Consider the following 11,756-nt stretch of genomic DNA (forward strand, 5'->3'; position numbering starts at 1 on the left):
ATAAACCCCAACTTATGACATTAACCATTTTTTTGTGGCAATTTCTACATATTCCTAATGGTTACAGTTAGGAAGTTGTGGTTGGTTAATCTGATCCTGGATATGGGCTAAGGGGCTACTTCTACTTGGATAACCACCACAAAGTCTAGACCATGTTCACAGCAGCCTCTAGTGGAAATGACTTTAATTATTCTTCTCATGTTCAGTATCACACTCTATTCAATGTTTTGTTAGCTCAATTATTCTCTCTCTCTCTGTCTCTCTCTCTCAATTTTTCTGGTAGTACCACAACAGGAACAGTTCCTCTCAAAGTCTCTCTATGAGACTATCACAGTGCAGGTGCATTTATACGGAGACTTGATTACACACAGGTGGATTGTATTTATCATCATTAGTCATTTAGGTTAACATTGGATCATTCAGAGATCCTCACTGAACTTCTGGAGAGAGTTTGCTGCACTGAAAGTAAAGGGGCTGAATAATTTTGCACGCCCAATTTTTCAGTTTTTGATTTGTTAAAAAGGTTTGAAATATCCAATAAATGTCATTCCACTTCATGATTGTGTCCCACTTGTTGTTGATTCTTCACAAAAAAATACAGTTTTATATCTCTATGTTTGAAGCCTGAAATGTGGCAAAAGGTCGCAAAGTTCAAGGGGGACGAATACTTTCGCAAGGCACTGTATGCATAGTATTAGTAGATTTGGATAGAAAACACTCAGAAGTTTCTAAAACTGTTTGAATCATGTCTGTGAGTATAACATAACTTATTAGCAGGCGAAACCCCGAGGACAAACCATTCAGATTTATTTTTGAGGTCACTCTCTTATCAATACGTTTTCATTGGGAATCCAGATTTCTAAGGGACCTTCTTGCAGTTCATATCACTTCCACTGGATGTCTACAGTCTTTAGAAATTGGTTGAGGTTTTTCCTTTGTGTAATGAAGAAGTACGGCCACCTTAACGAGGGTCACTTGAAGTGTACTGTTAGATAGAGGCGCGTGACCAGAAAGCTAGCTACAGTTTTCCTCCTGTATTGAACACAGATCATCCCGTCTTCAATTTTATCGATTATTTACGTAAAACAATACCTAAAGTTGTATTACAAAAGTAGTTTGAAATGCTTTGCAACGTTTACAGGTAACCTTTGAGATATTTTGTAGTCACGTTACGCAAGTTGGAACCAATGTTTTTCTGGATCAAACGCGCCAAATAAATGGACATTTTGGATATATATCGACGGATATAATCAAACAAAAGGACAATTTGTGATGTTTAAGGGACATATTGGAGTGCCAACAAAAGAAGCTCATCAAAGGTAAGAAATTATATTTTTATTTCTGCGATTTGTGTCGCGCCTGCAGGTTTGAAATATGTTTTCTCTCTTTTGTTTACGGAGGTGCTATCCTCAGATAATAGCATTGTTTGCTTTCATTGAAAAGCCTTTCTGAAATCTGACATGTTGGCTGGATTCACAACAAGTGTAGCTTTAATTTGCTATCTTGCATGTGTGATTTAATGAAAGTTTGATTTTTATAGTAATTTATTTGAATTTGGCGCTCTGCATTTTCCCGAGCTTTTGGCCAGGTGGGACACTATAGCGTCCCACATATCACAGAGAGGTGATGTGAGAAGCTATAAGAGATTGTTTTCCATAACTATGCACCGTGAGTAGTCACCTCCCCGAAGTGAGGTCAGAGAGCATGTCAGCCTGACAGAACCGCCCCTTTCGGGCAAAAGGTCATGAGTTAAGAAAAAAACACATCAGACCAGAAAAGCGTGAAGATGCAGCGGCACGATTAAATTGGTTTGAACTGAATCTCAACACGGGGTGGAGAAGATAAACTCACCTCCTGGACAATCACTGGTACGGCTGATTAGCTGTCCTAAATAAAGTATCTTTGAAAGCGAATTTAAGTAGGACCATCCTGTTACTCTTCTCAAACCATCGTATTACGCTACTCTCATCACCCCACTGGGGAACTATCGATCTTCAAAGAAGCATCTTCAGGAGCGAAAGGAAGGAGAAAAACCCTGTAGTTCTGTTCAGGACTACACAACAAGTCACCAGATACCGGGCTGCAAAGAAGGCCAACAGAAGACTTGTTGGAATCCCTTTGGACAATCAGAGCCTTACAAGCATGCCGCGAAAAGGCCCAACCCCCTTTCCAAGGAGGCCCTGTCCACCGAAAGATCCCCGGCGAACCAAGGCATTTCACGTAAATACATTCATGATTTATTACTCAAAGCAGGTGGTGGTTCGTGTGGTTACTGTAGTATAGTATAGTATTACTGTAGGTGAAAGTAGATTCTGAATGTACCAATGTTAAGTGTCTCTGTCCCTCTCTCTCCCTCGACATCTCTTCTTTAACAAGCAGCCATGTTGTTGTCATTCCACTAGGGACCTGTTTTCAGCATATTAAGTCTCAAGTCAGTAACCGGTGAAAAGTGTTAAATGTTCCCCTTTAATTAGCTAGTAAATAATTAAACCAATTTGTGTAGTACTGAATCATAAGGTTTTTGCAGAAGCAAGGAGGTTATGACTGTTCAGAATGATGATATGATACAAGATTATGATTAATAGGTTGACTGTTTATAGATGTGATAGGTAAAGACCTTTTGGATTTGATTTCGGGAGATGGTAACTCTTTAAAGAACCGCTCTCGTGGTGCCCCAGATCCTAATGAGTTTATTGTCATATGATTCATTTAATCGGGTAACAATTAAACATAGTTAGTTCATTAGATAAATAACAGTCTTCAAATGAATGTTACAGTCAAGTCCCATCAAGGGCAACCAGTGAAGAACAATCCCCATTGTAAATACAACCCATATTTATGTTGATTTATTTTCCTTTTTGTACCTTAACTATTTGCACATCGTTTTAACATTGTACATATCCATAATATGACGCAACTAAATACAAAACAAGAAACACAAACAACCCACCGACATGACACTGGAACCAAAGGGAGTGACATATAGGAGAGGTAATCAGGGAGGTAATGGAGTCTGATGACGCTCAGGTGCGCATAACGATGTTGACAGGGGTGCGCCATAACGAGCAGCCCGGTGACCTAGTGGCCAGAGAGGGAGCACACGTGACACCAACCCTGACCCCATGCCAGACCTATGGGCCCTGGTCAAAAGTAGTGCACTGCAAGGGAATAGGGTGTCATTTCGGACAGACATAAGTATGTTACTGTGTCCCACATGGCACCCTATTCCTATATAGCGCACTACTTTTGACCAGAGACCATTAAAAGTGGTTCACTACATAGGGAATAGGGTGCCATGTGGGATTTAGACTTTGTCCTCCTGGGAGTAGAGTGAAGGCTGAACCACAGCTCCAGCTACAGTGGTGCTGCTGTCTCATCTCCCTCGGCTGGAGATTCCATCACATTACCGCTTTAACGCAGGAACAACAACACATCCATTACTCTGCTACCACGCATTCATTCGCCATAAGGGACGAGTCTGCAAATCCCCGGCCAGATATCATCCAGCTCACACAACGCAAAACGAACATTACTCAAACGTCTGTGAATGCTGAGAGATCTACAAGGTGTGATAAATAAGCAGGAATGTATGAGGAGCCGATGTGTACTCGTTGGGCAAGCTGGTCCTTGAAGAAAAGGCTCCTATTCATCTGACAGGTTCCCCATCACCCTCTTCTCCTTTAGCTGCCTGTGTTTTTTGCCTTTGGTGAATTTACGACCCCGGGGGACATTAGTTAAATGAGTGGAGAGGAGTGCTTGGATCGTACAGAGGAGAGAGAGGAGAGAGGGAGAGAAAGAGAGAAGAGCAAGGGCAGAGGAGAGGAAAGGAGAGCCAATGCAGGATTAACACATGCCTATACCGATATGCAGAAATAAATCTTACTACACAGTACACGGAAACACACAAACACACACATCCCATCTCCTCCATAGTAGAATCAACTGTCTGGTACTAGTATGAGCAGTGTTGCCATGACTACAGAACACCTTTATGAGGGCCTTGGATGGGAGTGGAGTCGACGCCATACTGTTCCACTCCCACTCTACATCCAACAACGCCACGTCACAGACGTCAACATCTTGTTGTTCAACCTATTTTAATGATTCTCTACACGTTACACATTTTGCCAAAGCTACTGGGTGTGCAGTGTTTTGCTCCCGCACTACTAGGCCTATTGCTGTGTTGGAATAAAACCCTGCGGGATTATACAGTGGCTCCCCAGAGTGGGGTCCTGAGAGAGGATAGGTGGGTGGAGGTGAGGTGGCTGATAAACTGCCTGCAGTAGGAAGGAAACCAGGGACAGTGTAGGGAAGAAGTAGCGTTCTGCATTGAGCCTGTCCCCAAACTTCTCCATCTCCATCAGAAGGAGACAAACAGAGGAGGGAAAGTGGAGACAGAGAGATTGAAACTAACAGCCAACGCCGAACGCTACAACAACTGTAGTTTCATGTTAAGATATTTTCCATTTCCTTAACGTTTACATTTTAGTCATTTAGCAGACGCTCTTATCCAGAGCTGTAAATGTAACTATATCGTTTTTTCTGTTGTAAGACATGTAGCATTGGAACAGTTACTGACGTAGCATTGGAACAGTTACTGATGTAGCATTGGAACAGTTACTGACGTAGCATTGTGTGTGTGTGTGTGGGAGGGAGGGAGGGGAGTTAGGAGGGAGCGGAGACATAGAGATAAGGAGCTGTGGCAGGGGGGTTACAGCTGGGGAGGAGGGGGCACAGGGTGAGGAGGGGGATACAGGGGGTGGAGGGGGTGCAGCTAGGGAGGAGGGGGTACAGATAGGGGGAGGGGTACAGGGGGAGGAGGGGGTTACAGCTAGGGGAGGGGGTATAGGGCGAGGAGGGGGGTACACGGGGGGCTGCAGAAAGCAGGCAGGCAGCGGTACTCTACAGGCAGGCAGGAGACTGAGCTTTACCCCGAAAGCTCCATCCTCAATCTCTCCATTCCTCTATTCCTCTATTCCTCCATTCCTCTATTCCTCCATTCCTCTATTCCCCCATTCCTCTATTCCCCCATTCCTCTATTCCTCCATTCCTCTATTCCTCTATTCCTCCATTCCTCTATTCCTCCATTCCTCCATTTGTCTATTCCTCCATTCCTCTATTCCTCCATCCCTCCATTCCTTCATTCCTCTATTCCTCTATTCCTCTATTCCTCTATTCCTCTATTCCTCCATTCATCCATTCCTCTATTCCTCCATTCCTCTATTCCTCCATTCCTCTATTCCTCTATTCCTCCATCCCTCCATTCCTCTATTCCCCCATTCCTCTATTCCCCCATTCCTCTATTCCTCCATTCCTCCATTCCTCTATTCCTCCATTCCTCTATTCCTCCATTCCTCCATTCCTCCATTCCGCCATTCCTCCATTCCTCCATTCCCCCCTCCATTCCTCTATTCCTCCATTCCTCTATTCCGCCATTCCTCCATTCCTCTATTCCCCCATTCCTCCATTCCTCTATTCCTCCATGCCCCCATTCCTCTATTCCTCTATTCCTCCATTCCACCATTCCCCCATTCCTCTATTCCCCCATTCCTCCATTCCTCTATTCTGCCATTCCTCCATTCCTCTATTCCTCCATTCCTCTATTCCCCCATTCCTCTATTCCTCCCTTCCCCCATTCCTCCATTCCTCTATTCCTCTATTCCTCTATTCCTCTATTCATCCATTCCTCTATTCCTCCATTCCTCCATGCCCCCATTCCTCTATTCCTCTATTCCTCCATTCCACCATTCCCCCATTCCTCTATTCCCCCATTCCTCCATTCCTCTATTCCTCCATTCCCCCATTCCTCCATTCCTCTATTCCCCCATTCCTCTATTCCTCTATTCCTCCATTCCTCTATTCCTCTATTCCCCCATTCCACCATTCCCCCATTCCTCCATTCCTCTATTCCTCTATTCCTCCATTCCTCCATTCCTCCATTCCTCTATTCCTCTATTCCCCCATTCCACCATTCCCCCATTCCTCCATTCCTCTATTCCTCCATTCCTCTATTCCTCTATTCCTCTATTCCTCCATTCCTCTATTCCTCTATTCCTCCATTCCTCTATTCCTCCTTTCCTCCATTCTTCCATTCCTCTATTCCTCCAACTCTCCTACCCATCACCAGGACTTACTGAACAAAACAAGCTGCTGCAGGGGAGGTGCTCAAGGCTCATACAGGGAGGCAAGCTTGGCCTGCTGGAGAGGAGAGCCACTTACACTAATGATTTGTCCCAAATGGCACCCTATTCCCTACATAGTGCACTACTAAATCCACATTGATGTACTGCTCTTATTATGAGGTCATTCCATTTCAAGGTCTGAAGAAAAATATGATTCCTCCATTCCTCCATTCCTCTATTCCTCTATTCCCCCATTCCTCCATTCCTCCATGCCCCCATTCCTCTATTCCTCCATTCCTCTATTCCGCCATTCCTCCATTCCTCCATTCCTCCATTCCTCTATTCCTCTATTCCCCCATTCATCTATTCCTCCATGCCCCCATTCCTCTATTCCTCCATTCCACCATTCCCCCATTCCTCTATTCCCCCATTCCTCCATTCCTCTATTCCGCCATTCCTCCATTCCTCTATTCCTCCATTCCTCTATTCCCCCATTGCTCTATTCCTCCATTCCCCCATTCCTCCATTCCTCTATTCCTCCATTCATCCATTCCCCCATTCCCATATTCCTCCATGCCCCCATTCCTCTATTCCTCTATTCCTCCATTCCCCCATTCCTCCATTCCTCTATTCCTCCATTCCCCCATTCCTCTATTCCTCCATTCCTCTATTCCTCTATTCCCCCATTCCTCTATTCCTCCATTCCTCTATTCCTCCATTCCCCCATTCCACCATTCCCCCATTCCTCCATTCCTCTATTCCCCTATTCCCCTATTCCCCCATTCCCCCATTCCCCCATTCCTCCATTACTCTATTCCTCCATTACTCTATTCCTCCATTCCCCCATTCCACCATTTCTCTATTCCTCTATTCCTCTATTCCTCTATTCCCCCATTCCCCCATTCCTCTATTCCTCCATTCCTCTATTCCCCTATTCCACCATTCCCCCATTCCTCTATTCCTCCATTCCTCTATTCCCCTATTCCCCTATTCCCCCATTCCACCATTCCCCCATTCCTCCATTACTCTATTCCTCCATTACTCTATTCCTCTATTCCGCCATTCCTCCATTCCTCTATTCCTCCATTCCTCTATTCCCCCATTCCTCTATTCCTCCAGTCCCCCATTCCTCCATTCCTCTATTCCTCTATTCATCCATTCCCCATTCCCCCATTCCTCCATTCCTCTATTCCTCTATTCATCCATTCCCCCATTCCCCTATTCCTCCATTCCTCCATGCCCCCATTCCTCTATTCCTCTATTCCTCCATTCCACTATTCCCCCATTCCTCTATTCCTCTATTCCCCCATTCCTCCATTCCTCTATTCCTCTATTCCTCCATTACTCTATTCCTCCATTCCCCCATTCCACCATTTCTCTATTCCTCTATTCCTCTATTCCTCTATTCCCCCATTCCCCCATTCCTCTATTCCTCCATTCCTCTATTCCCCTATTCCACCATTCCCCCATTCCTCTATTCCTCCATTCCTCTATTCCCCTATTCCCCTATTCCCCCATTCCACCATTCCCCCATTCCTCCATTACTCTATTCCTCCATTACTCTATTCCTCTATTCCGCCATTCCTCCATTCCTCTATTCCTCCATTCCTCTATTCCCCCATTCCTCTATTCCTCCAGTCCCCCATTCCTCCATTCCTCTATTCATCCATTCCCCCATTCCCCCATTCCTCCATTCCTCTATTCCTCTATTCATCCATTCCCCCATTCCCCTATTCCTCCATTCCTCCATGCCCCCATTCCTCTATTCCTCTATTCCTCCATTCCACTATTCCCCCATTCCTCTATTCCTCTATTCCCCCATTCCTCCATTCCTCTATTCCTCTATTCCTCCATTCCTCTATTCCTCTATTCCTCTATTCCCCCATGCTTCTATTCCTCCATTCCTCTATTCCTCCATTCCCCCATTCCACCATTCCCCCATTCCCCCATTCCTCTATTCCTCCATTCCTCTATTCCTCTATTCCCCTATTCCCCCATTCCCCCATTCCTCCATTACTCTATTCCTCCATTACTCTATTCCTCTATTCCTCCATCCTCTATTCCTCTATTCCTCCATTCCCCCATTCCCCCATTCCTCCATTCCTCTATTCCTCTATTCCCCCATTCCCCCATTCCTCCATTCCTCTATTCCTCTATTCCTCTATTCATCCATTCCTCTATTCCTCTATTCCTCCATTCCTCTATTCCTCCTTTCCTCCATTCTTCCATTCCTCTATTCCTCCAACTCTCCTACCCATCACCAGGACTTACTGAACAAAACAAGCTGCTGCAGGGGAGGTGCTCAAGGCTCATACAGGGAGGCAAGCTTTGCCTGCTGGAGAGGAGAGCCACTTACACTAATGCTTTGTCCCAAATGGCACCCTATTCCCTACATAGTGCACTACTAAATCCACATTGATGTACTGCTCTTATTATGAGGTCATTCCATTTCAAGGTCTGAAGAAAAATATGATTCCGAAAACAAATTTGGACAAAGCAGTTCAGGATGAGTAATGTTGACGGTTACATCGTAATATCTCATTGTGAACAGAAATGAAGGCAACTGAATGAAATAGAAAGTTCATCAAAAAATATGGGACGCAGGACTGGATAACTAGCTACGACATTTTAAAAGACTGACGCCCCCAAAAGCTCTCCTAACCCTACTGGCGCACATACAATACAGCAGATACGCTAACGACTGGGGAAGACAGAGCAGAAAAGACTGCTGTTTCAGCTCATGCGTAAAACTGCTTGTGTTACCAAAACATAACTAGCCCTGCGGTTCACCAGCCACCATTGAAAGCCCCCATTTACCCACTGAAACACTAGTGGGAACAATATGAGAGACAGAAGACAACACTTATGAAAAAGATCCCATCACTAGTCATCAGAAGATCACCTCAGGTTCCCACACACACACACACAAACGCATGCACACACATATGTACACGCATGGACACACACATACACATATGTAAGGGAAGACTGTTTGGACGTACGGGACTTGTACCACATGATTGATTATCCTCTATAACAGAGAGAGAGAGGGAGAGAGAGAGTGAGAGTGAGAGTGAGAGAGAGAGAGAGAGAGAGAGAGAGAGAGAGAGAGAGAGAGAGAGAGAGAGAGAGAGAGAGAGAGAGAGAGAGAGAGAGAGAGAGAGAGAGAGAGAGAGAGAGAGAGAGAGAGAGAGAGAGAGAGAGAGAGAGAGAGAGAGAGAGAGAGAGAGAGTGAGAGTGAGAGAGTGAGAGTGAGAGAGAGTGAGAGAGAGAGAGAGAGAGAGAGAGAGAGAGAGAGAGAGAGTGAGAGAGAGAGAGAGAGAGAGAGAGAGAGAGAGAGAGAGTGAGAGAGAGAGAGAGAGAGAGAGAGAGAGAGAGAGAGAGAGAGAGAGAGAGAGAGAGAGAGAGAGAGAGAGAGAGAGAGAGAGAGAGAGAGAGGGGTAGAGAGAGAGAGAGAGAGAGAGAGAGAGAGAGAGAGAGAGAGAGAGAGAGAGAGAGAGAGAGAGAGAGAGAGAGAGAGAGAGAGAGAGAGAGAGAGAGAGAGAGAGAAAGGGGTAGAGAGAAGAGTGGTGCAGTGTTTCTGACACTCAGACACATTGTATTACCACATTCCAATTCAAACTAATAAAACTGAAACCAGCAACACACCGCACCTCTAAAGATTTGGCATCAGTCAGGGAAATACGTTCATCCTTTGTTGACAAACATTCGCCTGCAAGATACGAACCACTACGGAACTGGAAAAACCAGCGAACCATAAAGAACAAATACCGACCCAAAAAGCAACGAATGGTAAAATGACATGGCTGGTAAAACGCCAACGGTTGAGCGATTTTTATTGTAGCGAACGCAAACCTTGAATGCAGATGCCAACCTTGTTCTGCTCTGTTCTGCAGTCGTACAAGGTGACACTATGGATCGGGACACTCAGGTATGGTAGCAAAGTAACGTCTGAAACAAGCACCCCATTTCTCCAGATCCAAGGGTGAGTTGCCCCTAAGCACTAATCTAGGATCAGTTCCTCTCTATCTCCATCCTAATGGTGGTGAAGAACAACACTGACCTTGAATCAGAGCTAAGGGGCAACATCCACTAGCTGTTCCTCAACCTGTAGTGTAGTCCACACACCAGCAGCCGTGCTGTGTGAAATTGTGCTAAACTAATCTGTAGTGCTGGTGCACCAGCTGGTTATCTAGCTGACACAGATATTACTCAATGTTCAAGCCAGTGTAGCGCCAAGACCATTATACTGGTGCACAAACACGGACAAGACAGTACGACACCTTTTAGACTCCTACTCTTCTCATCTCACCAGGTATCTCTCTGGTCAGCAGGTTCTGATCTCAATGAAAAGCAATAAATGAAGAACCAGACGAAGTCAAGTGTAAATAATCAAATTAAAAATGTGGTTCCATGATTCCAATGTACACTGTTCCGTCTCCTCCCCCTTTCCAACACCCTCCCAGTCCCCCTCTCTGACCCCCTCCCAGTTCCCCTCCCAGTCCCCCTCCCAGTCCTCCTCTCCGACCCCCTCCCAGTCCCCCTCTCTGACCCCCTCCCAGTCCTCCTCTCTGACCCCCTCCCAGTCCCCCTCTCTGACCCCCTCCCAGTCCCCCTCTCTGACCCCCTCCCAGTTCCCCTCCCAGTCCCCCTCCCAGTCCTCCTCTCCGACCCCCTCCCAGTCCCCCTCTGACCCCCTCCCAGTCCTCCTCTCCGACCCCCTCCCAGTCCCCCTCTCTGACCCCCTCCCAGTTCCCCTCCCATTCCCCCTCCCAGTCCTCCTCTCCGACCCCCTCCCAGTCCCCCTCTCTGACCCCCTCCCAGTTCCCCTCCCAGTCCCCCTCCCAGTCCTCCTCTCCGACCCCCTCCCAGTCCCCCTCTCTGACCCCCTCCCAGTTCCCTCCCAGTCCCCCTCCCAGTCCTCCTCTCCGACCCCCTCCCAGTCCCCCTCCCAGTCCTCCTCTCTGACCCCCTCCCAGTTCCCCTCCCAGTCCCCCTCCCAGTCCTCCTCTCCGACCCCCTCCCAGTTCCCCTCCCAGTCCCCCTCCCAGTCCTCCACTCCGACCCCCTCCCAGTCCCCCTCTCTGACCCCCTCCCAGTTCCCCTCCCAGTCCCCCTCCCAGTCCTCCTCTCCGACCCCCTCCCAGTCCCCCTCTCTGACCCCCTCCCAGTTCCCCTCCCAGTCCCCCTCCCAGTCCTCCTCTCCGACCCCCTCCCAGTCCCCCTCATTGTGCGGGCTTACCTTGTCTTTCTTGGCCCCCCGTAGGGGGAAGAAGCAGGAAAAGAGGAACTTGCCCCAGCTGATGACAGCGGCCAGGCACCAGTTGAGACGAGCCATGCTGCCTCGCGTCCCGTCAGGCCCTCTGTCTCTCTCTACACTCCAGGATCAGATCCTCACTGAGCGCTCTCTCGTGAAAGACAGGAGAGGAGGGAGAGAGGGGAAGAAATAGAGGAGACCTTTCTCCTAGTCCACCCAGAAGCAGGTCATCCCAAACCCCAGAAAGAGAGGTGGTCCTTCGAGTCGACCGGAGAGCTGTCTGTCTGTCTGTCTGTCTGTCTGTCTGTCTGTCTGTCTGTCTGTCTGTCTGTCTGTCTGTCTGTCTGTCTGTCTGTCTGTCTGTCTGTCTGTCTGTC

The 11,756-nt window shown here is 47.1% G+C and overlaps 1 protein-coding gene across 12 annotated transcripts in view; it reads right to left on the bottom strand.

The window, feature by feature from the left end:
• LOC124011440 (tensin-like) overlaps positions 1-11,756 on the bottom strand; it is a 335,052-nt gene that overhangs the window by 186,643 nt on the left and 136,653 nt on the right. The window contains exon 1 of one of the 12 annotated variants that reach the window (XM_046324820.1): positions 11,365-11,756. This exon is cut by the window's right edge and continues 465 nt beyond it. The exons of the other annotated variants lie outside the window; for them this stretch is intronic. Coding sequence (XP_046180776.1) covers positions 11,365-11,460 — 96 coding nt within the window. The 5' untranslated portion in view covers positions 11,461-11,756. The remainder of the gene's footprint in view (positions 1-11,364) is intronic. 12 annotated transcript variants of the gene reach the window in all.

Source organism: Oncorhynchus gorbuscha, linkage group LG23, assembly GCF_021184085.1.
Source record: "Oncorhynchus gorbuscha isolate QuinsamMale2020 ecotype Even-year linkage group LG23, OgorEven_v1.0, whole genome shotgun sequence".
Classification (NCBI taxonomy): domain Eukaryota; kingdom Metazoa; phylum Chordata; class Actinopteri; order Salmoniformes; family Salmonidae; genus Oncorhynchus; species Oncorhynchus gorbuscha.